Source organism: Octodon degus, unplaced genomic scaffold (assembly GCF_000260255.1).
Source record: "Octodon degus isolate 3935 unplaced genomic scaffold, OctDeg1.0 scaffold00005, whole genome shotgun sequence".
Lineage (NCBI taxonomy): Eukaryota > Metazoa > Chordata > Mammalia > Rodentia > Octodontidae > Octodon > Octodon degus.
Genome location: NW_004524581.1, coordinates 14692031 through 14716136, shown reverse-complemented (window position 1 = coordinate 14716136; position 24106 = coordinate 14692031). Strand labels below are relative to the sequence as shown.

Below are 24106 nucleotides of genomic sequence, written 5' to 3'. Positions count from 1 at the left end.
CCGTTGAGCTTGCGTCCACAAACACATCAGTTACTACCTGGGGCCCCATGTTCATAAGCAGTGTTTTTGTTTGTTTGTTAATTAACCAAGCACAATGACACGTCAACAGGCCAACTTAACCTGGCAGCAAGACGTGAATAAACAACACTGCTGTCCCACTCAGGGCTTGTGACTCCTCAAAGGCTCTGGCTCCCATTCCAGTGCTGCTGGACCAGAATAGAGGACTTCAATGACAGTGAGGCTGGAACATTGTGCTGTTTGCAAATTGTGAAAGTTCAAGCAAGAGTCAACCACGTGGGAAAGAAAGGCAGGTGGGAGGCGGCTCTTAGAACGCTATGGTCTTGGACCACTTAAGAAAAACATAATCAAAAATCACTTTCAACACCCACGCCTTCTTTCAGAAGACGAAAAACATTTGAAAGCACTGCCTACTGGGGGAAAAAGTTGTATAAATCATTTTATTTCATGCTCCATCATTTACTCAGCGCAGGATTCAGTGACACCTCCTGATTAGGTTTAATTTTAAGCCAGCAAGAACACTACATACCATATTGTCAGAGAAAGTTCCATTTCTCTCCAAGCCTGATGGGCGACTATTGTAATGTAAAACCCTGGGATTTAAATAACACAAGCAGATTCTATTATGAAGAGAAAGGTTTATATTTTGGAGTCTTTTTACTTCAAAGGAGCCCAGATACCAAACCATGAATTACCTGAAACAATAGACTTCAATGATCAGCCCTTGAGGGTTTCCTTAGGAAAAAGACTACTTTACTTGACAAAGGAGGGGAACTTTGAGCGAGATCCATTTATCCCTCAGAAACAGTCCCAGATTTTCAAAATGAACCCAGGTTAGGAGGGAAGAAGCCTGGCTTTGCAAGGAAGGGGCCCTAATTCTCTCATGCCCTAGGAGCCTTGCTTTCCCAAGGCACTGGTTCCCACCTACCCTGAACGTGGAAGCATCTCCAGGGACAGCTCCAGAAGCCTTCTCCAGTCTCAAGGAAAAACCTCTCCCCAGCACACAAAGAAAGAAAGCAATTAGGACCAGAGAGGGAAACTGAGGGACAGCATCTGGGTCTCCAGAACTCTGCCATGTACCTAGTCAAAACCAGTCCACATCACCCTCCTGCTGGGCCCCAATCTCTGCCCTCCAAGGCCCCCATCAGCCGTGTGGGAGTCTTAGTCTGACATCTCTAGAGGCTAACTAGTCTCTCAAGGAGTATTTTGGACAGGACTACACACCAGGTACTGGGCTAGTGATAAAATGACTGGTTTCCATCCTGTCATCCCAGGTACAAGAGGAGGACGATGGCAAGTCTGAGGCCAGCCTGGGCAACTAATCAAGACTATCTCAAAAATAAAAATTGGAAAGGGCTGGGCAATGTATCTTAGAGCACTTGCCCAACATGGGTTTGATCTCTACTAGTGCAGAGAGAGAGAGAGAGAGAGAGAGAGAGAGAGAGAGAGAAAGGCAGGAAGGCAGGAAGGCAGGAGGCAGGAAGGCAGGCAGGAAGGAAGGAAAGAAGGAAAAAGAAATGGAAGAAAAACAACAACAGGCACCAACTCATTTCCCCTCTCAGTGAGCGCAGTGTCTGGGGAGTGGCCAGCACCACACAGCAGTAAGGCTGGCCCTGCCATGTGGAACACACCACTGAAGAGCCAGGTGCCAGGCATTAGGTCAGAAGATCAGGAACAACTGCCCATAGAAAGTGACCCTGGTGAGGGTCCTAAAGGTCATTCCTCAAGGCCATGTTTATGAAATTAATCAAGTACTGTGTTGCACATGCATGCCTGTACACACACACACACACACACACACACACACACACAGAGGATCCAGTGGAAGGGGTTGGCTCTCAGGAAAGAGAATGTGACACAAAGTGAAACCATGCTACACTGAGGGGCAAAGGATAGGTCTCATTCTTGCTACACTGAAAGATCTGAAGCAAAGTGCCCAGTGCCACGGCCGCCTACCGGAGAGCCTGGCCCATGATGCTTTGGTCTCAGCATTGTCTCTGCTTCTCACACTCCTGTGCCTCCCCACCAAGAAGTGTGGCCGGTGGGCTATGAGCAGCACATGAGGGTGGGGCCTCAGGAGTGGATTATGCTCTTAGCAGAGACCCTAGCTCCTTTTATACTTACTCTGTCTTGTGACAGCAGCCACTCTGCACGTGCTGGCAGCTGTGCTTTTGTGCATCATTATGAGCCTGCTCATCAGCCTACCAGAGACCAAGGAGAGTGACCCCAGGAGCCTGAGAGTGAGAAGGCCACTGGCTAGGAGGTAGTGGGGCCTCTCCAGACATGGACTGTTGGAGCCTTGGACGTGGACACCCCAGCCTCCAGGCCATGAGCAATAACAGCGTGTGCCCATGTCTGTGGCATTTTATCATAGCTAATGGCTAATGTACTTCAGCAAGGCTGGCTTAAAGAACAGGAAGCACTTGCTGTTCTATTGCCCCTTTATCACAACCCAGCCCCAGGGTGTCCTGCACACCTCACAGGCATTCCCCATTTCAAAGGGATTCTCAGTAACGAATCATCCAACCATCAGGACAGCTGGCAGGGCAGCACAATAAGAATGCCATGTTCTCAAATCTGTTACTAGGAACCCAAGTGTGGACTTTTTCACCCCACCCCAAACCTACCAAACCTGAAACTCAAGGCACGGAGGAGCCCCAGAACGTGCATTTTCCACCCTCTCCAGGTGACACTGATGCTGGGAGTATGCAGTTTGAGAACTACTGCTCTAAGGGACCGTTTCTGTGGCCCCTGATAAGGTGATGACCAGGATCATAAGACACAAAAGGCAGCAGCTGCCCGCACTTGCAGCGGCTACATAAGCAGTCTATACCATAAGCCACAGGCTACAGAAGCAGCCTGCCTGTGTCACCTGCTTTAATCCTCTGAATAGCATTCCACGGATGAGGAAACCACCCCAGAAGTATTAGGCATCACAGAGAGCAAATTGGCCAAGCAATGGCCATGACTCATCCACATGGCTGACACTGACAAAGTTTCTACAATCTGAGGTACAGGATCTCAGGATAAATCCTGAGGGGATTTGACTGACCTTATCAGATCCAAAAGCTACAACTCTTGTTGCATAGGTCTTGCTCTACCTTGGTCTTAACCATCCAGCAGAAAAGTATAAAAACGAAGTATAAGAAGTAAAGCCATGCTGTTATGTTGAGCTGTAGGGGACTCAGATCAACAACTTCTGACATTGCCAGTCAAGCAGAAGACCCAATACTATCATGGACTACTGGACTCTTTTGGAATATTTTGCTGAGTTCACACATCTATAATATTTAAATGACAGAACTAAACAAAACAAGGGGATACAGATGAATGGCCATTTTGTATCCGTTTATTCAAAATGGCTAGGATGGACATACAGCTACATTCTCTTAATTCAATGAATAGAGGGATTTGTTCTAATAGTGTTTATAAATAAGATATCATGTCTGCATCTTGTACAACAAATAACCACTAGGAAGACAGTATGCAATGTGTTAATTATTGGAACTGTCCTACCAATTTGATTTGAAACTGTCTCACTGCTATTTATGTCTCAATAAAATTATGGGGAGAAAAAAGAAGTATTAGGCAGCTTGCACAACACCACATTAACAGACCCAGTGGGCTGAAACCTGAACCTGAGAAGTCTGCGTGGAGCCCACATACGGAGGCCTGCACTCTGCACCTGCGAATGCCACCTCCTGAGCCGCCGCCTGGTGATTCCAGGGGGAGACTGGCACTCGGGGCTCTGAGAAATCCTGATGTCCAGCACTGAGCTTGGGAAACCCAGCGTTTGCAAACACATTTGTTTGAGTAACACCCTCCAGCCTTTGCAGGATGCCCATCCCGATTACTCCTGTAGCTTGCCTGAGGTCCCCAGCGTCGCCACACGGCACCTACAGCCTCTGTAGCATTCCTTTAGCCCTCACCGGTGCACAGGGCACCAAGCCCACTGTGCCAGCGTCTGCAGAGAAGCCCCAGCTTGCTCCCACTTTGGCGTGTGCGTAGGATCCCGCCCCACTTTACACTCCGTCTCTTGTCTCCAGTAAAGAACCAGGTGGCAGCAAGAAAGACCTTTGTAGCTTCGCAAGAGTCTGATGGCAAAACACAGAAGCAGTGTAAAATGCTGGAGCCATGGCACAAACCAAACCCCACACTGGGCTTCCTGACCTGACCCGCAAAGCCAGAGGTGACTCAATCATGCCCGGCTCTACTTCATCGTGCCAAAGCCCCTGAACCAAGCCCAGATTAAATCCTTCTCCCATCTGGCCACATCCCCCACCTCCTGCCTGCTGCTAAGACCCCAGCCACAGAGGGAAAACTGAAGGGTGAAGACCAGGAACAGATGTGGGGTTTTGCTCCAGCTCAGAGCAGAATGCAGCTTCAAGATGTTTTTCCTTCTCTCCACCTCTTGTCAATGCCTGACCCGTGCTAAACTGCAGATTGGTATTTGAAATGAAAAGCACATGCCACATGCAGGGCCGACTACATTTTTCCCTTCTGAGGCAGCAGCGCACCAGAGGAATTTTCAGCCCCACAAACAAAACTGTCCAACAGTTCAACTCAATGAGCACTTAATGAGCACCTACCATGTGCCTCACACTGCACACTGAGCACTGAGGGGAACAGCTAAGGAGTTAAAGAAAGGTGCTGCCTGGAAGTCCTGCTACTTCCATGCCACTCTCTTTCCTAGATTTGAGTAACTTTGGACAAACTACTTAATTCCTCTTCACTGTAACGTAGGCATAATAAATCCCACCACAAAGACACATTAATGAAAGAATTAAACAAGACTAACAGGAGAGAGTCTGAAACACAGTCAGGGCGAACATGGTAGACCTCCTTGTCTTTCTTCACTCAACTTTGGCAGTATGAGAAGTCACACAACAGCATGTAATCTGGCATCAAATTGACAGGTCAAAGTTTCAGCAACTTCGTCATAAGAAGAAACTGCTGTGGGCAGAGGGGACACGAAGCTCTAAGCAGAGGTTTAGAATGAGGCAGCATTCATTAGAGAAGAATGGGAGGAGGAGAGGGGAGGGAACATTCCAGGAAGGGAGAATAGAGTGGGGACCAGAGAGTATGGTAGGCAAGCGAGTAGGGCCAAAGAGGCCAATGGCAGATGGTTCTGTACTCCCTGGAGTAGGGGAGGGGAGTGGGCTCCAAAGGGACCAGCGAAGAAGTCAGGCTTGAGCTGGAAGCTAAGGGACAAGGACAAAGAAGCAAGCTCACCTCCCATGGACCCCTCCTCAACTAGGGATTCCCCAGACAACCTGGAGACCCCACAAAGCTACATCTGTGCCAATCTAATTGCTCCTTTTGGGGGACACACGGGGAGGGTCTCGGAACTCTCCATTAGATTTGCAACATCAAAGAAATTAGAAATAAACATTCAATATTTTGGGGACTGGTTTATATTAGAGTACATCAGCATGGGGAGAAAAATCATGTAGTCATTTAAAAAGATTATCATGAATACTACAGAAACACAGAAAAATGCTTTTGACATGTTAAGTGAAAAAAAGCAGAACTCAGAACAATGTGGGTACCATTAGCAAGAGCAGGTCTGGCGGAGCAGCAGGCTCAGAGCCGAGGAACCAGGCCTAGCACTGAATGTCTTAGGCACTGAGAGTCCTAGGCAGGTTCTACTTCTCTTTCTTTGAAGGTAAAGGAAGGTGACAAAATCAACCTTACGGAATGGCTGTGGATTTAAACACCCCAATCACAGCTAAAGCTCAGCTTTGCCAACTCTCCTAACATATGCAGGTAAAATGCAACTCTCTGAATATGTTTATGGTATTTTCCACAGAACAAAAAGTGAGCTTATTTAAACACAGAAGGCAAGCTTCTGAAAGGCAAGTTCTGGGTCATGCTTACTGCCACATCCCCAGAAGTCAATAGAAGAGAACTAAGTGGGGCTGGGAAAATAGTTTAGCAGACTAAGTGCCTGCCTGGCAAGTACAAGGACCCAGGTTCGATCCCTGGTACAGCATGCTGTGCCTGCCCTGTGCTTAGTCAGCCACTGAAACTGGGCATAGTGGCGGGTGCCTGTAATCCCAGCGTAGGGAGGCTGAGACGGGAGGATCACTGAGTCTGAGTTGTGTGGAAACACCCTGTTCCAAGTTAATTAATTAATTACTTAATTAAAAGCAGAACCAAGTGGCTTCTTAACTACCACCACATTTTGTTGCTTAAAAGGCCAGGAGGAAACTTGTATCTCTAGATACGGGATGTAGATCAGACCATTCTTCCTGCCTGGAAGCCAACATCCCTGCTCAGGGCAGAGGCCCTGGAGCAAATGTCTCAATTCACAAATCCACACAGCCACGTAGGAGGCCACAGGGAGGCTGATCCAGGCTGGTGACTCAAAAGGAAGGTACAAAGCTGCAGAGACCTGCAGGCATGGAAGAGATCCTTCCAGCACTCAGAAAAGCTGGGCGACCAGTGAAACCCTCAGACCAGGGGCACCTACAAGGAGCACTTGCGCGGCAGTGGGGAGCTCTGCGGCACACAGGCCATTCGGGCTCTGAGAAGCGCAGATCCCACCCACACCCCACCCAGTTCAGCCAACCACCTGCTGCTCATGCACCCCCAAAATCTAAAGGACACCCCAGGGCCCTCTTTCCCACAGCTGAACCTCCTCCAAAACCATTCCTGTCCCTCAGCTTCCTGTTTGGACGCTCACTGACACACGCAAACCCAGGCAAAGTACTCAGAAGCCATTCCAGTAACTTGACCTGCTCATGGAAAGGCCTCAGCCTGGGCCCACAGACTGCATTGGTGGTGACAGATGAAAGGCAGGCAGGCCTTTCCAACACTGGAGTCTTGTGGAAAAAGGGAGTAAATACAATGAAAGGGGGATAGGTGCAGTAGAGACCAGGAGCGTAGGGCCTCTGAAGACAAGTTTCCCAGACCTCCTGGTTGCTAAAATTTAGGGTGGGTGCCCTGCGGGTGACAAAGCCACAACACACATCATACAACCAACAGAAGGCAATTCCTGGAGAGCAGTGCCAAGCTCTGGACCTGGCTGGAAGCTCAGAGCACGGATGCGATTCCTGTGGCCAGGAGGCTGCACGTACCTGTCAGCCTCCCGCCAGATCCCTCAGTTCATTCTAACATCTAGATTTTTTTTTTTGCCACTGAACAACCATAGCACAACTCGCCCTCTCTCTGCACAAATCCAGAGCTGCTCTGCAACTTCAGGCAAAGCAGAGAAGACGCTGGGCCCCGCCCTCACCCTCTCTTGTGCCCTTCGGTCCAGCACACACGCACCCCTAGCACACACTCAGCCCACACCACACCTGCGCTGGCATCACAGACTTCAGGATGGAGACAGCCCTGGAGGCAATTACAGTCCTCGGGCAGAGGTTGTGGGGAAGGAGAGGAGAAAGTGCGCATGCTCTGGGTTCAGGCGAGGCTCAGGCGTGCTGAACCCCCTTCTCGGCAAGGCACCGGAAGTTGCTGAGGCCTTTTGATGGGGCGGGGGGGGGGGGGGGGGGAAGGCAAGTCACTAAAGGCATTTCAGCGGATGATGCCCCCCCCCAGTCACTGCTTCTTTATTGCAACACGCTCTCTATAAAAACCATTTTCTCCTCATAGGATCTGCTTGGGCAACGTGTGATGTCATCATAAATCATCTCCATCTCTCTCTTTTCTTTCCTTTAAAATGTCAGCAGATTTCTTGGAGTTTCTAAAAAGCCAAGAAAGCCAGCACCATCTCCCAGCTTTGGCAGGGAAACCCGTTTTCTTTCCCAAGACGTCTGTCTTCACTTTTTCCCCTTGTTCTCCCATAGGAGTGCTGCAGAGATAAAGCCTTGCAGAGTCCAGAAAGTCGCAGAAAGCAGTCATGAAAAAGCTTTCCTTTCTACCCTTTCCAAAGGCAGGCTCTTTCTCTTGCTCCCTTTCTTCCCCGCGTCCTATTTTGGTGCACTTCCAGGGGAAGTGCATGTATAGCGAGCACTTTTAAACAAGGTCTAATACAATCCATGCCTCCAAGACATGGATGCCATTAATCAGAAGGAAGCCTTTGTGAGAGGGCACGGGTTGGATGGGCGCCATGAGCCAGTAAGGCGGACAGGCCCTACTGCCCCACCCACCCCTGTCAGGGCTTGGCAACCATTCCTGCTACTCTACCACCTCCAAACCTGGGCCCAACATTCCCCCAAAGACCTCCTGCAAAAACCTTCTACCATGGGGAAAAAAAGAGAGTTTCTTTTCATTCCAACTTCACTGGACAAAAAAAAAGTCATTATCATCACTTCAGCTGTGCAATTTCAAAAGAAAGAAAGAAAGAAAGAAAGAAAGAAAGAAAGAAAGAAAGAAAGAAAGAAAGATCCAAACCAACTCTAACCCATGGGAACTTGTAGGGCCGTGGTACAGGAAAAACAGTGGCAGCTGTGGCGTCAGTTTAATCACACTGGCTATCTCTTTGGCTCTTTCCAGAAAGGGCTCATGTTTGAGACTGGCTGCCATGTCCCTTAAGTGGAATGACCACACAGTGAAGAAGAAATGAAGAGTGCAGGAGTCCTGGTGGCCCTTCCTTTTGTATTCTTGGCCCATAACCAATTGTCCTCCCCTCTCCTGACATCCCCTATCCTGAAAGGGAAAAAAAAAAGAATACAATAAACTCAAGATAATTGGGAGCAAAAGAACTTGCCTATGAGGGATAGTAACAAAGGATCAGGGTGAAGTCCCTTGCAGTTATTATGAATGTCCGTGAGTACCCTACCACCTCCACCCAATAAAACAGCCCCTCTCTCATACCCAAGACAACTGATCCTTCAACATCACTCTCAGAATTAGTTACTGCAGACATATAGATATCGCCTGCAGATCATTATATCACTAACAGCCACATAATGTACTCTGGGAATGAATGAGCAGTAAGTGCTTAGGAAGAAGAGAAAGGGGGTAGCCTACAGCAATATGGAACTCAGAAAGATGAAGAACATGTGATCTTGGTGTCAACCACAGGGCCATCTCTGGTCCCCAAGATTTACCCACACACAGGTATGTTTACCAGGACCTGCCTGGCACATCACCCTTTATTTCGCCTCCCCTTTCAGTAGTTTGACTGATCCCAGGTCCTTACCCTGAAGAATGGTCAAAGATAGGAAAGGCTCAGGAGGAGGAAGAAGAGGTGGACAGACAAGAGGCACAGAAGGCAAAGACTGTTGCTGCCTGGCATCTCAAGCACTGAGACCCAGTAGACAGAATGCAGCCCCTCAACATGTATGTGCTGGAGAAGCCAGAGCCTTCTAGGGATCCATGCTGCCCTTGTCAAGAAATAACAAGTGGGAAGTCACCCACCAGGGTAAGCAAAGCCTGGGTGCTAGTTGCTACCACTCATGCTTGCCTGGAAAGTCCTTATCATCCCCCCAAAATGGCCAAATCTACTCATCTTTCCAGCTTCAACTCAGACACGCACCAGGAAACCATCCCTGTGCCCCAGGATAGGTGGTGATTTCATTCCTTGGTGGTTTCTAGCCATCTATTCCCAATGCCCTCTTCCTAGGACATGGCTCAGTTCAGCGTCTTCCCACTGGGCCACCACCTGGCACACAGAAAAGATTTAGTGACTGTAGAGTAAACCCACTGAGTCACAGAAAGGAACAAGAAAGTCACCAAATCAACAAATTATTTTAAGTTTTGGTGAGGATCTTCCAAAAATTTTTTAAAAAGGAGAATCCAGGGAAGAGGGGCTAGTTTAGAGTAGAAGAGATCCATTTCAAGGATGAGAAAAATTTATTCAATGGGAGTGTTTCCTTTCTATGAGAAAGGAATATTCTAGATTCTTTCCACAGAGCTAGGCCACACCACCTGCGATGAAATTTAACTGCAAGTAGGGGAAGCGGGCATGGCCTCCTTTAGCAAGGTGATCCAAGCCTCCTCACCTGCAGGAGAGAATAAGCCTCAGACTTTTATCAATCCCTCATGGCTATCCAGCTCAGCAGAGCAGCATGAAGTGGCATCCAGGAATGAAAAGAGGGTGCTGATACAGACATGCTAATGGCTGCGGAATAGCCCAAGCTGAAGCAAAACCACCAACTCCCATAGAATCCAAAGATGGCAGGAGGCAAGTGAAAGAACTTGCCAAAGCCAAGACAAAAGTGCCGTCAAGGTTTCCCGGGGCAAGTGCTAGTTTTATCACCCCAGGCCCAGAGCAAGAAGAGGGAAGAGGACTACAAATCCCCCCTCCCCCAATAGAGCCACAGCCCTCCAGTCCTGTCCCACCCACTGCCTTATTACTACCTCTTGCAATCTCCTGGCCCGGCTTCTGGAAAGTTTCAAAGTCACCACCAACCAAGCCTTCCTGATGCACAATGGCATTTAATAATTGCTTATGCTTCTCGCCTGGGAAGCCAGGCGAGCACCCACAATTCATTACATGTGTGACCTTTCTAGCCCTCAGCCCCCAAATGATTTTCACTCACTTTAATCTGAGTCCGATTCAAAACAGATCTGCTGTCAGCAGCCTGAATTCCGTAAGCCCATCATGGGCAGTGCCTACGGCTAATCTTTTAGTGCCTTAATCATAAAATGCAGCACTTGCCCAGCTGTTTTCACCCCAACAGCCAAAAGGGGGAGGGGGCAAGCAGGGTGTGAAAAATGATGAATTATGAACTCCAAAGTACTATTTCATTAAGCCAGATTGGACACTAAAATGTTTAACTGCTCACTGCAATTGAGAAGTCATTTTTTAAGACTCCAAATCAAGAGAATCTTGAATTCTCCACCTTTTACCAGAAAGCCCAGCACCATATGCCTGTGGGAGGAGGGGACTGAAAAAAAACCCATCAGCCTGCAACTTTGTAAAACCGGGGCCACTTCAGACTTGTGCAACACAAGGCCAAGCACACTCAACAGGTCCACAAATGCATTGCATCAGCGTGGATTTAGTGGGTGTTAATTGAAATCAGAGCTGCAGTCGTTACCACCGACATGTTTCTAAATACTACTCAATAAATTTTTGTCTGTTTCAGATTCTCTGTGACAGCTGGCAATGAAAAGGCACGTAAGAAAAAGCACGTATGCGGTCTTCACACGCACCAAGTCCCACCGTGGGCACATGAAAGAACGCCTGCACATACACGCACACACACGTGTAACAACACTCGTGGCATGCCTTGCCCATTTTTACAATGATACAGGCACAGAGGCTTAGGTATACATTCCGTGTGCTCCGGCAACTCCCTCTGACATGTGCGCCTCCAAAGAAAGAAAGCCTCCTTCTCGCTCGCTCTCTCGCTCTCGCTCTCGCTCTCCTTTCTGGTCCAAATTATGCACCTTTTTTGATGGGTGGTTTCCATTCTTTCCTCTCTGGCTTGCCTCACCCGCATCAGGTAAGTCTTATTTTAATTTTAAAAACAAAATTAAAATTTCCTGCAGAACAGAGCCTTTGAGGGTCAGCCAGGAACAGAGCCACAGCGCGTGGCATCTGAAAGGAGAGAGGTGGCAGCCTCGGGAAAGAGGGAATTGTCTAGAAAAAGGGTTGGCTTTCCTGAGTTCACTCAGAAAAGGGCCAGGTTCACCCACCCGAATACTCATCAGCTCATTATTACTTTGCATCAAAAGCAAAGAGGGGCTTTGTGCTCTCTGAGTCATGTTGAGTTGAAATAAAAATAAAAAGGCAAGAGAAGAAGAGCGCATGGCCTCCGGCTGCACACGCCTCGACCTTCCTTGATCTTCCCACAATAAACCGAGGACTTCACCAGATCCCAGCAGTATGTGAGCCTTGCCAGGGGTCTTTCCCATCAGAAGATAAATACCACAGTCAGCTTCCATGGCACTGCAGCAACAGAAACCTTGAGGCAAATACGTCTACCAGAAATGAGCGCACCAAAGACCCTACGTTAGCCCCACTGCAGCACTCACGGACTTCCTTCCCCATGGCACGTATTTCCTAGCTCCTGATCATTCAAAGGAGCATCAGCCTAGAAGCCCTATCGGCCCTCTTGGCAAACTCCCTTCCTCGCACCTCCACTGCCCCCTCACTCCTCGTGTCCTCCAGCTGTAGGATATGCCTGACCCCGAGCATATGGTTTGCAGGCGTGCTCACCTACCACCCACACGGACAACGAGTGCACACACGGCTCGCCACAGGGCTGCTCCAGCGCCACCACTCATGTGTGCGCAGAGATGCATGACCTCAGCTGGCACACGCATCAGTGCATGCTCTTACCACAGAGAGCACATGTACACACACACACACACACACATAAGCATGCACACCAACATCCCAACCACTTAAGGCTATAAGAAAATTGATTGATTTGGGCTTCTCTGATGGGAATAGAAGACTTTTTTTTATTTTTATTTTTTAGGGAAGGGTCTACAGGGTATTTAGGGTCTTACTATGTAGATTGGACTCGCAGTGATTCTCCTGTTTTCAGCCTCCCAAGAGCTGGGATTACAGACGTGCACCACCACACCCAGGCTCAATCGCCATCTCAGCACACCCTAGGGGCAGGGCCAGCATAGCAGGCCTGAGGCCCCTGCACCTGCTTGCAGGCGCTTTAATCCACTGAGCTATTTGGTCAGTCCTTAGATTAGAAGCCTTTCTAAAGAAGAAAAACTTTTTTTTTTTTTTGAGTCATGGTCTTTCGCTATAGTTCAGACTGAACTTGAACTCACTACCTGGCGCAGGCTGACCTCCAACAAGCAGCAGTCCTCTAGCCTCAGCCTCCCTAGTGCTGGGATTACAGGTATGCACCTTCACTTCTGGCTATTTCTTACTATGAAAATCATCCAAAACAGTCCAGCATCGAGATTGCTCTCTTCAGAAGCCCTCCTTGTCTAAAGAGCCCCTCAGAGGGTCTGTGAGAAGAGGGAGTCAAACTCTTCGGGACTTGAGTTGGGTTTGCTAAGCCGCATGCTGGGCAGCAGGCCCTGGGATCTTGGTAGAAACGCAGAGTGCCTGGATCAACCCCAGGCCTACTCAGCACAGTGGAAAAACGGAGCTTTCCCGGGAGACCTGTGGTCACACTCAAGTTTAGGCAGCCCTCCTTAGAGTCCACCCATCCCGTGACAAGGACAGGCCAGTTGAGGTCACCCTGTCTCACCAACCCTACAGGTGCAAGCTCTCTAGCTAACACAGGGGTCTGCAGGTGCCAGGCAGCCCCTCTACCATCGGCCCCCGAAACCTCCTCCCTCACCAGCAGCAGCCTTAGCTCTCAACAGAGCCTCGGAGGTCCCATCCCCACAGCCACTCCTCAGCCCACCCACAGCTCTGTGACACTAAGTTTTCTCCCCACTAATTGTCTCATCACTCTGCAACGGCTGCTTTTTATTTCATTATGCTTCTCATCAGCCTCAGATAGAAATATAACCAAAAAAGAAATTGGAGGGGAAGCATTTCAATATCTCAAAACACATGCAAATCAATACCCAGAATCCTGCCTGGAGTGCTTTTATTGAGACAATCCTGTGCTTGTCGGAGAGATGACCTTATAATAAATAAATTCATATCTTACAAAGGTAGATTTTTCTCCCCACCTTATAAAGCTAATTAGACTGGCGCAACATAACGTTTTCCTAAGTGCCTAATAACCTCATCCTGTTCCTCAGGAAATATTATTTTTAAATAGGTGTGATGGATACAAACTGAAACACTCGGATTTCAATTCCAGCCCCAATTCCCGGATCCCCTCTCTGAGTAATTTAAGGACGTCCTCCGGATAGTTTTTCATATTCTTTTAACTGACATTTTATCTTTCTACAGTATCTCACAGAATGAGCACGCACTAAGACAATGACAGCCAAGAAGGCCTGTCATTTCTCATTCCGACAAAGACAGATGTCTTACACTGGCTTATGCCAATAATAGATCCAACAAAAAACAAAAGAGACTACACCTGCCGCTGATGCAAAGGCACCAATTCACATTTGTGACACTCATTTGTCAATTAACAGATTTCTTCCATTGTTGACACACGAGACTTAAAAGATGTGGGCTCGAACGTGATGAATTAAAAAAGACAGATGAGTAAGCTATGAGCTGCAAAGTAATGCTATAATGTGCTTTAGATATGAATATCAACTGACACCCCTGACAGGCCATACAAGGTTTTATTTCATTTTGCACTGTATCCAGGCTTCATACTTTGTCTTCTTTGTTCGCTTTTCATCAAGCTTCTAACATCTCATTCTGACAGCCAGAGACATTTAAGGCACTTTCGTTTCAAATGCAAGTTAGCGTACTTGATTTGTCATTAAAATGCAAAACGATTGCCGTTGCAGGTAAATGTAGGTATGCTTAAAAGGTCGGTTCTGCAGAGGAAAAGCTGAAAATGGTTGGGTTCCTGGCTTTTCCTCTGTCGCTAACCTGGCTGCTTCCCCTTCTCAGGGTGCTGCCCAGTACATACCCTCTTGGGAAAAGGCTGCCTAGAGAAGGTCTCAGGAGCTCTCTGTCCCAGCTGTGGTCAGAGATGACCTGTGGACTCAGAAGTGGGCCAGGCCTGAGTGAAGAAAGTGCACTTTGTGCCCGCGAGGCATTCCTAGCCCTGCAGGTCTACCTGGATGAGCACCAGGGTGAGCTCACGCACACTCAGAAGGGAAAGGGTGCACACGGACAGACCTAGGTCAAGGCGCTGAAGACGATTCTTCCCGTGGAGACCCTGCTTGCCTTTTCCTCCTCTCCTACAAGAAAGGGGACAATTCTGAAACTTTGGACTCTCCCTAGGGGAGAGGGAGGGTGGGTCAGATGGGGTGATGGGTGAAAGACACACTGCTCTGAAATATATGCCAACGTGGCATTTGAGAAGACCACAGAGGCAGGAAGCTCTCTCTGCCCAGCTCCAGCCTTCCCACATTAAGGCCAAAAGGCCCTCCTCTGAGAAATGCCTTCACGATGCTTGGCCAAAAGAATATCCTTCTCTCTGAAGATGCCAGATACAGGGATGAATCCTAACAGCCACTGCTGTTAAAGTTCCCCAGTGCTTCTGCACCCCCAGACCATACTTGGTCTTCCGCTACCCCTCTCCTCAGCTGTCCATTTCTCTGAGCATCCAGGTGCAGCGGCACCCACCTGTACTCCCAGCACTCGGGAGGCTGGGGCAGGAGGGTCACTGTCAGTGTGAGGCCACCCTGGGCTACATAGTGAGCTCAAGTCCAGCCTGAACTGTCTCAAATCCTGTCTCAAAAAAACAAGAGATAAATAAATAAATACAGTGAAACAATTTAAGGTCAAAGATGTTTGTCATACATTTCTATTAATGCAGATTAATATTTCATATTTCAAAATATTTCAAATTTATTTCAAAAACTATGGATATGGGCAAAGTATGGTATACCTGTGGACAAAAGAATTATGCAACCATTGAACAAAGTCATATCATCTAAGAAACCTAAATCTTATGACATTAATTTATGCCTAGTGTTCCATTTTTGAAATGCTATAAACAACGGAACATGATTTAAAAAAATTTTTCTTCAAATTCTGGTTCTTCGAATTTTTCTAGGTAATGTGTATCAATTTCATACAACAATTTTAAAAATTGCAACCCTCAGCATAAATGTGTTAAGAAGAAAAAATAAAATATAAGACCTTATGTAACGCCTGGCCCCAATTTTATGAAAACATTTTTTAAAATATATTTGGCACAAGGGCTCACTACGCAGCTCAGACTCTAGTACTCCTTCTGTTTTCAGCCTTCCCAGCACTAGGATTATAGGTATGTACCACCACATTCAGACTCTGTAGCCTGCTCAGCATGCCCAGGGGCCAGTGCAGCATGTGGTGCTGGGGATTGAACCCTGGTCCCTGCACTTGCCTAATCAGGCTCCTAGTCCGCTGAGCTACCCCACCAGCCCTTATGAAAACTTTATATGTGCCAAAATGTTAATAGTGGCCTGTTCTGTGATAAGAACATAGATTATTCTTTTTTCTTCTGTCCAGTTTCCTGTATTTTCAGATTGCTATAAGCTGAATATATGCCACTTTAATAACTAGAAAAAATTAAAAACTTTAAAAAAACATTGAAAAGTATAGCTCTCTTTGCTTTAATTCCCTGCACCCTGGTGCTAAACTATGACCTGTACTTTTGGGGCCTTGATTTTCTTTGTTAAAAGAATGTATCAGAGGGCCGGAGATAGCTCAGTAGAATAAGTGCTTGCCTGGCAAGCTCAGGGACCTGAGTTCAATCCCTGGTACTGCAAAAAAAAAAAAAAAAAAAGTATCAAAACAATGTTTTGCAAAGTGTGTTCCATGGAACCCTGTCCCATGACAAGAAGCTTGTGAGTTGATCCAAATGGCAATGTAAACTTAACTTTGAAATGACATTAACCATTAAAAAAAAAAAACAACTATAATTTAAAAGCAATGTGTGCCCGCAGTTAGGTTATGCACCACATTTCAACACCCTAGAGGAGACCAGCAAATTGTTTTGTGCTACAAAGCTAACTCGTACTGTGCAGACTTCAAAACAGCTTCCTCCTCGGGTTGTTTAGAGAACAACCTGATATTGCATGATGAATTTTACAAGCGGGGAAAGACCTGCTGCCGTGGTGCACCGGCTTAGTGAGTTAAACTGCACCTAAGCTCCGCCCACCGGAAACCAAGCGCACACAGGCACGTTTATCGCAAGGCTTGGTAGCAAACCCACCGCTCAGCTGAGGAGCCTCGCTGCTCTTGCTGTTGACTCTTTTTTTTTTTTTTTTTTTTTTTGCCGAACCGGGGCTTGAACGCAGACCCTTGAGCTTGCCAGGGAAGCGCTTATTCTACTGAGCCATCTCCCCCGCCCTGACTCACTTTTTAAAAAGCAAATACTGGAGCATTTTTATTGTCATAGGTTTCTTATATAAAATTTTGACAAGGAAAAGAACCCAGAGAACTCCTGATTTAAACCAACCCCGCTTTCCACACAGCACAGGTTGACGAGGGTGACAAGCAGGATGATAAAGGGGAACAGCCGTGTCCCCTTCACACTGCTGCTGATGGGGGACAACTTCCTTAATCCATCTAATTCTCGTTTTGTCTGTACAGAGGGGATTAAAATATCAAAGCTGGGAAGACTCAGTGAGATGATGCATTAAGTATTAAATATGTGCTAGCCACGGTTTGATCATTGTTACTATCTGGTATATATGTGGGAGAAAAGAATGGCCCTAAAGAAGATTCCACAAAGTTCGAACCCATGCATTAGAAGTGCTTTATAAGCTCAACGTGAGACATTACGTCACTAAATCGATGGACAGAATCCAGAGCACCCGGCCCCTGTTCAGTTCCTCTTCCATCTCACCTGCCCTATCATGTGACTAGCTTATGTTGTGGATGTACAGCCTTCCGAAGCACACCCAAGCCCCCGTTACAGTCCATGGAGGAGCAAGGTGAGGGAGAGGGAGGGAGTAAGGTGAGAAAATTCCTCGCCAGCCTGAGTTCAGAGATATAAGTGGATTTTTTTTTAATCACTGAACTATTAAGGCCGTGTGTGGTAGCGCATGCCTGTAATTCCAGCACTCAGGAGGCTGAGGCAGGAGGGTTGTTGCAAATTCAAGGCCAGCCTGGGCTATGAAGTGAGTTCAAGGCAAGCCTGAACTGCATAATAAAACCCTCTTGCAAAAAAAAAAAAAAAAAAAAAAAAAAACCCTCTTGCAAAAAGACAAAAAGAATTATTAAACAAAATGGAATTTCACTCTGGAATTTGGCTTTAATTGCCATAATTGCACACCCTATTAAATACCCTATCTACACTAATAATTATACTTATTAACATAATTGCAGCTATGCTGTGGTACACGTCTATAACTCCAACATTCTGGGAGACTGAGGCAAGAGAACCATAAATTTAAGCTCAGCCCGGGCAACTTAGCTATGTAGTGGAAACCCTGTCTCAAACTAAAAGAATAGAAAGGGTTTGAAATGTACCTCAGTGTAAGGGCAGTAGGTTCAATTCCTGTCACCATTTATAGGGAGGAGAAAAAGGAGAAGAGAAAAGGAAGAAAGCAGGAGGAAATCAATGGGGAGTAGAAAGGGGAAAGGGAGGAGGAGGAGGAGGGATGAGGAAAAGGGGGAGAAAAAGAAAGAACTAGTTAATGTTCTGCCTTTAGTTGTCTTTGCCATGAAAATCTTGGCCCTTCAGACCCAAGTTCATCATGACCTTGCTATCTATGGCCCAGCAGGAGAGGGACCTCCCACCCCCACCATCACCCTAGAGTCCTGACTTTACGAAACCAAATTTATGTCGCAGGACCTGAACCAATATAATCCTGAAAAATAATCCCACTCAAAAGCAAACAGGAGAATCCAAAACCACCTAAATTACTTTTGGGCTAGCTGCTTTTCCAAGACATCTTCTGTAGGAACCAGATGTTTATGTTCTGTATTTCATCTCGTAACCCTGCTGGATGAGTACCATAATTTCTCATTTGCAAAATGACAACAAAGATTAAATGTGCTCCGTGTCTCAGAGATGATGTGGGATGGGGAGCAAAGGGACCTCAGCTGTCAGTGTCCTGGCTTCTGACCTCACTCTTCCACCTCCAGCCAGAACTACCCGGGCTTCCTAATCTGCCACAGTCTTCCAACTCTTGGGAGCTTCAGACTCCCATGAGTTCAGGTTCTCTTGGGGCCGGGGAGATGGCTCAGTGGAATAAGCACTTCCCTGGCCAACACAAGGGTCTGAGTTCAATCCCCGGTTCTGCCAATAAATAAATAAATAAATAAATAAATAAATAATAAATAAATACTGGTTGAGTTCATGTTCTCAGTTAAAAGCAAAAACACAGGCATAGACTTAAGTTAGGTAGAAATTTCTTTCTTATGAAACATTTGTGCTCAAAGAAACTATCTCTGGGGCTGGGGAGATAGCTCAGCAGACTAAAGCACCTGCTTAGCCAAGCTTAGGCAAGTGCAGGGACCTTGGCTTAAAGCCAACCAACCCCGAGGAACAAGAAAAGTGGATAACACCCTTCACCCAGTGACCATAAGGAAACCGAGACACAGACTCGTAAAGGCTGTCCAGATACACAGAAGCAGCCGCAGGTCCAAAGGGGGAAAGGGAGCTCCTACCTGAGAGGGAGTCTAACTGGTATGAAGGCCCATAAAGGAACAAGACCCAGTTTTCTCTAGACTTTTAAAATGCAAGAACACTTCTTTTTATCGCATTCATTTCTTCATGCTCCACAGGTTGCATCTTTCCAAACCCAACATTTGTGGCAAGCCCAATCACACAAGCCCACTGGGACCACTTTCCAACATCAAAGATAATTCATAGCATTTTTGGACGATAGCATATTTTTGAATTAAGGTATGTACTTTTTTTTAGACATCATGCTATTGCACACTTACTAAACTACAAGTAAGTGTGAGCATAACTTTTATATATGCTGGGAAAGCAAAACACCACGTAACATGCTTTATGGTGACACTCACTGGAACCCACTCCACTCTATCCCCCAGGTGTGCATAGTACTCATAGCCTAGAACTTTTATCTGCTCTTGGGAAAAAAATTATGAAGTGAAATATAAGTTTAGGAAGAAAACAAAAACAGCACAGCCTTGAGAGTGGTCTTCTTTTTACCAGCCTAGAAGACAGAATTTTCATTTTCTCTGCACGCAGTTACCAACCTACATTAGATCACCAGAAAGGGGTCTTGAGGAATGAATTTGAGTTGCAGAGGAAACAGGTATGAGCATAGGCTTCGTGGTCAGGCAAACTAAGGTGTGCTTGGGCCAGTGGTGCCAAACCTAAGCGCATGTGCCACCACGGATACACAGAGTCCTCTTAGTCGGCAGCACGTGCGCCAAGTCACCCCAGCCACCAAGCATTGGGTATCAATTTTAATTGCAGTGTTTGTCATAAACATGTGGGTTTGGGGCTGCAATTCAGACACTCAATCTTTGAAAGGTTTGCCATCTCAGTTGGGACATAGCTCAGTGGTCTAAGCCCCTGCCTGGCAAGCATAAGGACCCAAGTTTGATCCCTGGTACCACATGCTGTGCTGGCCACTGAAATTGGGCATGGTGGTGCACACCAGTAATCCCAGTGCTGGGAAGGCTGAGACAGGAGGATCACTATGAGTCTGAGCTGCATAGCAAGACCCTGTACCAATAAAATATTTTTTTAAATAAATACATAAAAGGTTTGTCATCACTGGGGCGTGGATCTCAGTTCCACGCAGATCTCTGAGTGTCTTTCAGCAAGCCACCCCACCATAGCGCACTTCCAGTCCTGTCTTTAGCTGAGCCAGGTAAAGACAGGACACCTTGCCTGCCACACAGATTTCAGAAAATAATCAGAGAAGGTTATTAGATGAATGGTAGTTAGCTCACTGAAGTAAGCAATTACTGTGTTTTTAAATTTCCACTTTAGCGAACTAGCAAGTCTCAGAGTATATGGCATCTTCCAACAGAGGGACATCTACCTTGGCATAACCCTGCCCAAGCACCCCTCATAGAGAAGTAGGGTCTCATTCTACAAAAAGCCCATGTGTCAATGGGTGACAAAGTTCCTGCAAAGTCCCAAGGTGTCCACCCAGCCTGTGAGGTACATCCCTGCCCCCCCCCCCCAGTGGAGAATGTGTCCCTAAGTACCAGCCTCGCAGAAACACGGTAGAATGGAAGAGCAGTAATGAACACAATTTGTGAAAGATGAGGTTTCCAGTTTGGTGTCCTCCCTTGGGGAACCAGCACAAGGCCTTGCTGGGTGCAAAGAGGCAGGGCGCGTTGTGGCACAAGTCACGGAAGCGTTGCATTAGCCCTGACCCTTCTAACAGCGTAATTGCCACGTATGTGTGTCAGGGCCACCGCTCGGGCCCTGCTCAGCCTTCCACAGGCTGCCCTCCGCCAGCAGGGCCTGGCTTCTCTTCCCCGCATGCCTATCGCTGCATGGTGGAGGTCTGAGAGCAAAAATGCAGGCCTCTGCCACATCCTTATCTGACTAGCCTCCCCCAGGTACTCCAGCAGGGGCTGAGTGTACACCCGAGAACCATGTGTACCACATGGCCTGTCACTGCACACGTGAGTAGAACCTTACCTCTTTCCAGCGTCTCTCCTTCAGGACTCCAGCCCACCCTTATGGCACAGAGATCAGGGTCTCACCACCTCCCTGGGGAGAAGCCTGGCCCCAGGGCTCCAACACTAACTCCATCAGGAAATCTTGATGTGCAGGCAAACCATACCCTCGGCCAACTTTCACTCCTCTGTGAAGTCTTCCCTGAAGAAGCCCATGCTCTGAGACCATTTTGGGTACAGGAATCCACAGGATGTCCCCAGCACTTAACTGGACTATGACATCCCGCATGTCCTCAGGAAGCTCTTCTGGGAGCCCCCAGGGCTCATCTGAGACCCTCCCCTCCACGTGTGGCTCCCCAAACTGCCCGATAGCTCAGCAAGAGCTTCCAGACTGTGCCAAGATAAGTCACTGTGCTCCCCAAGAGAGAACCACAGCGTTCTCCAAGTCCACTAGAGGAATGTGGCCAAGGCCCCACATTGTCCCTAATAATCCCACCTGAATTAGCCTCATCTCCACACGGAGCAGGTCAGCTCTTCAAGGGAGACACCACATTTGTAGGTTCTAAGCGCTGAGGAGCCCAGTACTGGAGGCTTCCCAGGAACTCTAGTTCTCGTGATTTGGGGAATACAACAGAGGCTGTGTATCTATAAGAACAGGAGCAGACCTGCAAAGAACAACAATCCAAGTCTGTAGTCTCTAAGGTCATCTCCAGACTGCTTTGGGGAGGCAGAGCAATTCTGTCCTGAGCAGTCCCCACCCTCACTGAGAGGTCTAAGGTTAGACCTCCAAACCACGCTTGGTCCCAGGGCCAGACTTCCACCCACCAGCTAAAAACAGAAAAAGATTTGAAAAACTTTCAAGTGTATAGTTAAATTTATCCCACTAGTCACTCTTCTGGGCTTTGTGTCATAGGCTCCAACAAGCGTGGTGTCCCTCAGAGGCAGGCTCCTCTGCCCCGCATCTCACATCAGGCTGATTTTTCTTCCTAAAGCCCGGCCTCATGGGATACATTCAGAGTACTGGTTTGCTATGACCAACCGTAGCTGGAGGAGCAGTGAGCTTCCTGGGATATTAACCTGGCTCAGGTGCCGGAAGATGCGCCAGAGCCAACCAGAGCACCCTGGTCAACCAGCATCAGTGCAGGTGAAGCAGTTGCTGTCTGGCCTCCTGTCTCACTGGGGTCTTGGATCCCCAGCTGCTCACAGAGGGGCCTGATCCTACAAAGGCACCAGCGAAGGAACAGAGGATATATTCTGTAAAGCAAATCACAAAATAAAACTCATCCCTGCTACGCTATTTCAACACACACCTCAAAGACCAGCATGTGAGAAGATAGCTGCCCACCGAGACTCTCCGAAGGTAGCAGACAGACAACCAGGTAGCTCACCATCTCCTCTCGCCTTGTGCTGCACCACCCCTGCAAATGTACTCTAACAGGTTCAATCCAAAAAGCAGGTACAAAACAAATAGAAAAACTATTAGAATTTCTGGGAAGCAAAGCCCCTCGATAGTCAGATCACTTCTACCTCTAGACTTATATATGTGGAAAGGAAATAGAAAAAGGTCTTGGAAAGAAATGGCCCCTTTCAAAAGCATCTTTTCATTTATATCACAGTGTTCCCTGTGCTGTTATTTCTTTAGCAACAGGAGAACAAAATAAGGCTGGCTCCAATGAGCACAAGTCTCCTTTTAGAATAACAAAAATGAAGAGGCTTCCTTTGTCGTCATCCTGCGTTTTTCTGCTCTGAATCCAAGCACCATTCAAGAGAAGTCAAACTGTGAAAACTATCAGCCAGGTCAAGACTGCAGGCAGAGACAAAACCATGCAATGAAACACATTTTGGCAATGGCCAACAATTGGTGTTTTTCTTCCTTATTCATTCATTCATTCATTTGCAGCCTCCCTCCCCAAGAACACACACACACACACACACACACACACACACACACACTGCCTCTCCTAAAAGAGGTCATTCTGTAGTTACGCAATAATATTTAGAATTTTCCTTTAGTGGGTAAACAAAGCTACACATAAAAGTTATCTTATTTCTCCTGGACCCATATCAAATTAAATCAAGATAAAGTCCGGGTATCATCTCCCTCCTCCAAATACGAAAGACTTTCCTCCCCCTCTAAAAGGTTCTGTCCATTTACCTAAGCAATTTGAGACTTCATCAGAAAGACTATTTTGCCTGTAAACTGTAAATAATTTAAATGACTCCTTGGGTATAAATATTTTATATCAGAAATTGATTTTCAAATGAAATGCACAAGAAGAACGGCCACACTAGCCAGTGTCCGAGCACATCCTGGTGTTCTCCTACTCGGGCAGTCTTTCCAAGCAGCTGAAACGCTGAATTCCACGTGAGGTCACGCATGGCCAGTGCACCATGGAGAGCCAGAACTGCTCCCTTTGTGTCCCACTAGAAAGCTACCCAGTGGAATCTTAAGGAAGAAAATTTGTTTTACTAAACTGCTGACTTTTCTGAGGATCAACGTGGCATGTAGGTAAGGCTGAGAATGGATGCTGTATGCTTTAAAAATAACTGTCATGTCCTGAACACACTGAATTTTACCCTTGGGTGGACTTTAAGCCCCCAATCCTGAAGAGTCTCGGGTTGCCAACCCCCATTATGAACAAGAGGCTAAGAAAAAGGAAATTCTGTGCCTAAAATCTGAGAGAAAACAAACAGGGCTATAATGCGACCCCAAGTCTCAAAACATGCACAGCTTTTCCCTGGTGGTGTGAAAGCAGTCACGTTGAAAAAGGTGAACAAAGAACAGAGACGAGATAAACACCATTAACCAGGGCTCCAGGCGGTGCAGCGTAAACTGGCTCCTAACAAATGGGCAGTGAGACCTCAACACAAACTTTCCAGGCAGGCTTAGGAATGTGGCAGCCCAGGACCTGGGGGTGTCCCTGAAGCCCAGACCGAAGGGAAAGTGGGCAGGGAGGGGTCCACACTATAGCGCCTTCTCTCCCCTCACCAGCAGTACTGGCCAGTACTTTCCAGGATAGAGGGACAAACGGACAACAAGACAAAGTGAGGCCACCAGGTAAAACACGGCCACTTCTGACTCCAAGCCAACAGCACAGAACTGAGCAAATCAGCATGCACAGGCAGCCCCAAATGTAG

At 47.3% G+C, this 24106-nt stretch overlaps 1 protein-coding gene across 8 annotated transcripts in view; it reads right to left on the bottom strand.

Annotated features, from left to right (window-relative positions):
• Positions 1-24106, bottom strand: part of Lrmda (leucine rich melanocyte differentiation associated) — a 1112503-nt gene that overhangs the window by 1065217 nt on the left and 23180 nt on the right. For 4 of the 8 annotated variants that reach the window (XM_023718914.1, XM_023718930.1, XM_023718920.1 and 1 more), the window contains exon 1: positions 2143-2220. The exons of 3 other annotated variants lie outside the window; for them this stretch is intronic. In XM_023718914.1, the coding sequence (XP_023574682.1) occupies positions 2143-2215 (73 nt within the window). In that variant the 5' untranslated portion in view covers positions 2216-2220. Of the gene's footprint in view, positions 1-2142; positions 2227-24106 lie in introns of those variants that run through there. One more of the 8 variants, XM_023718931.1, reaches the window with a different exon arrangement.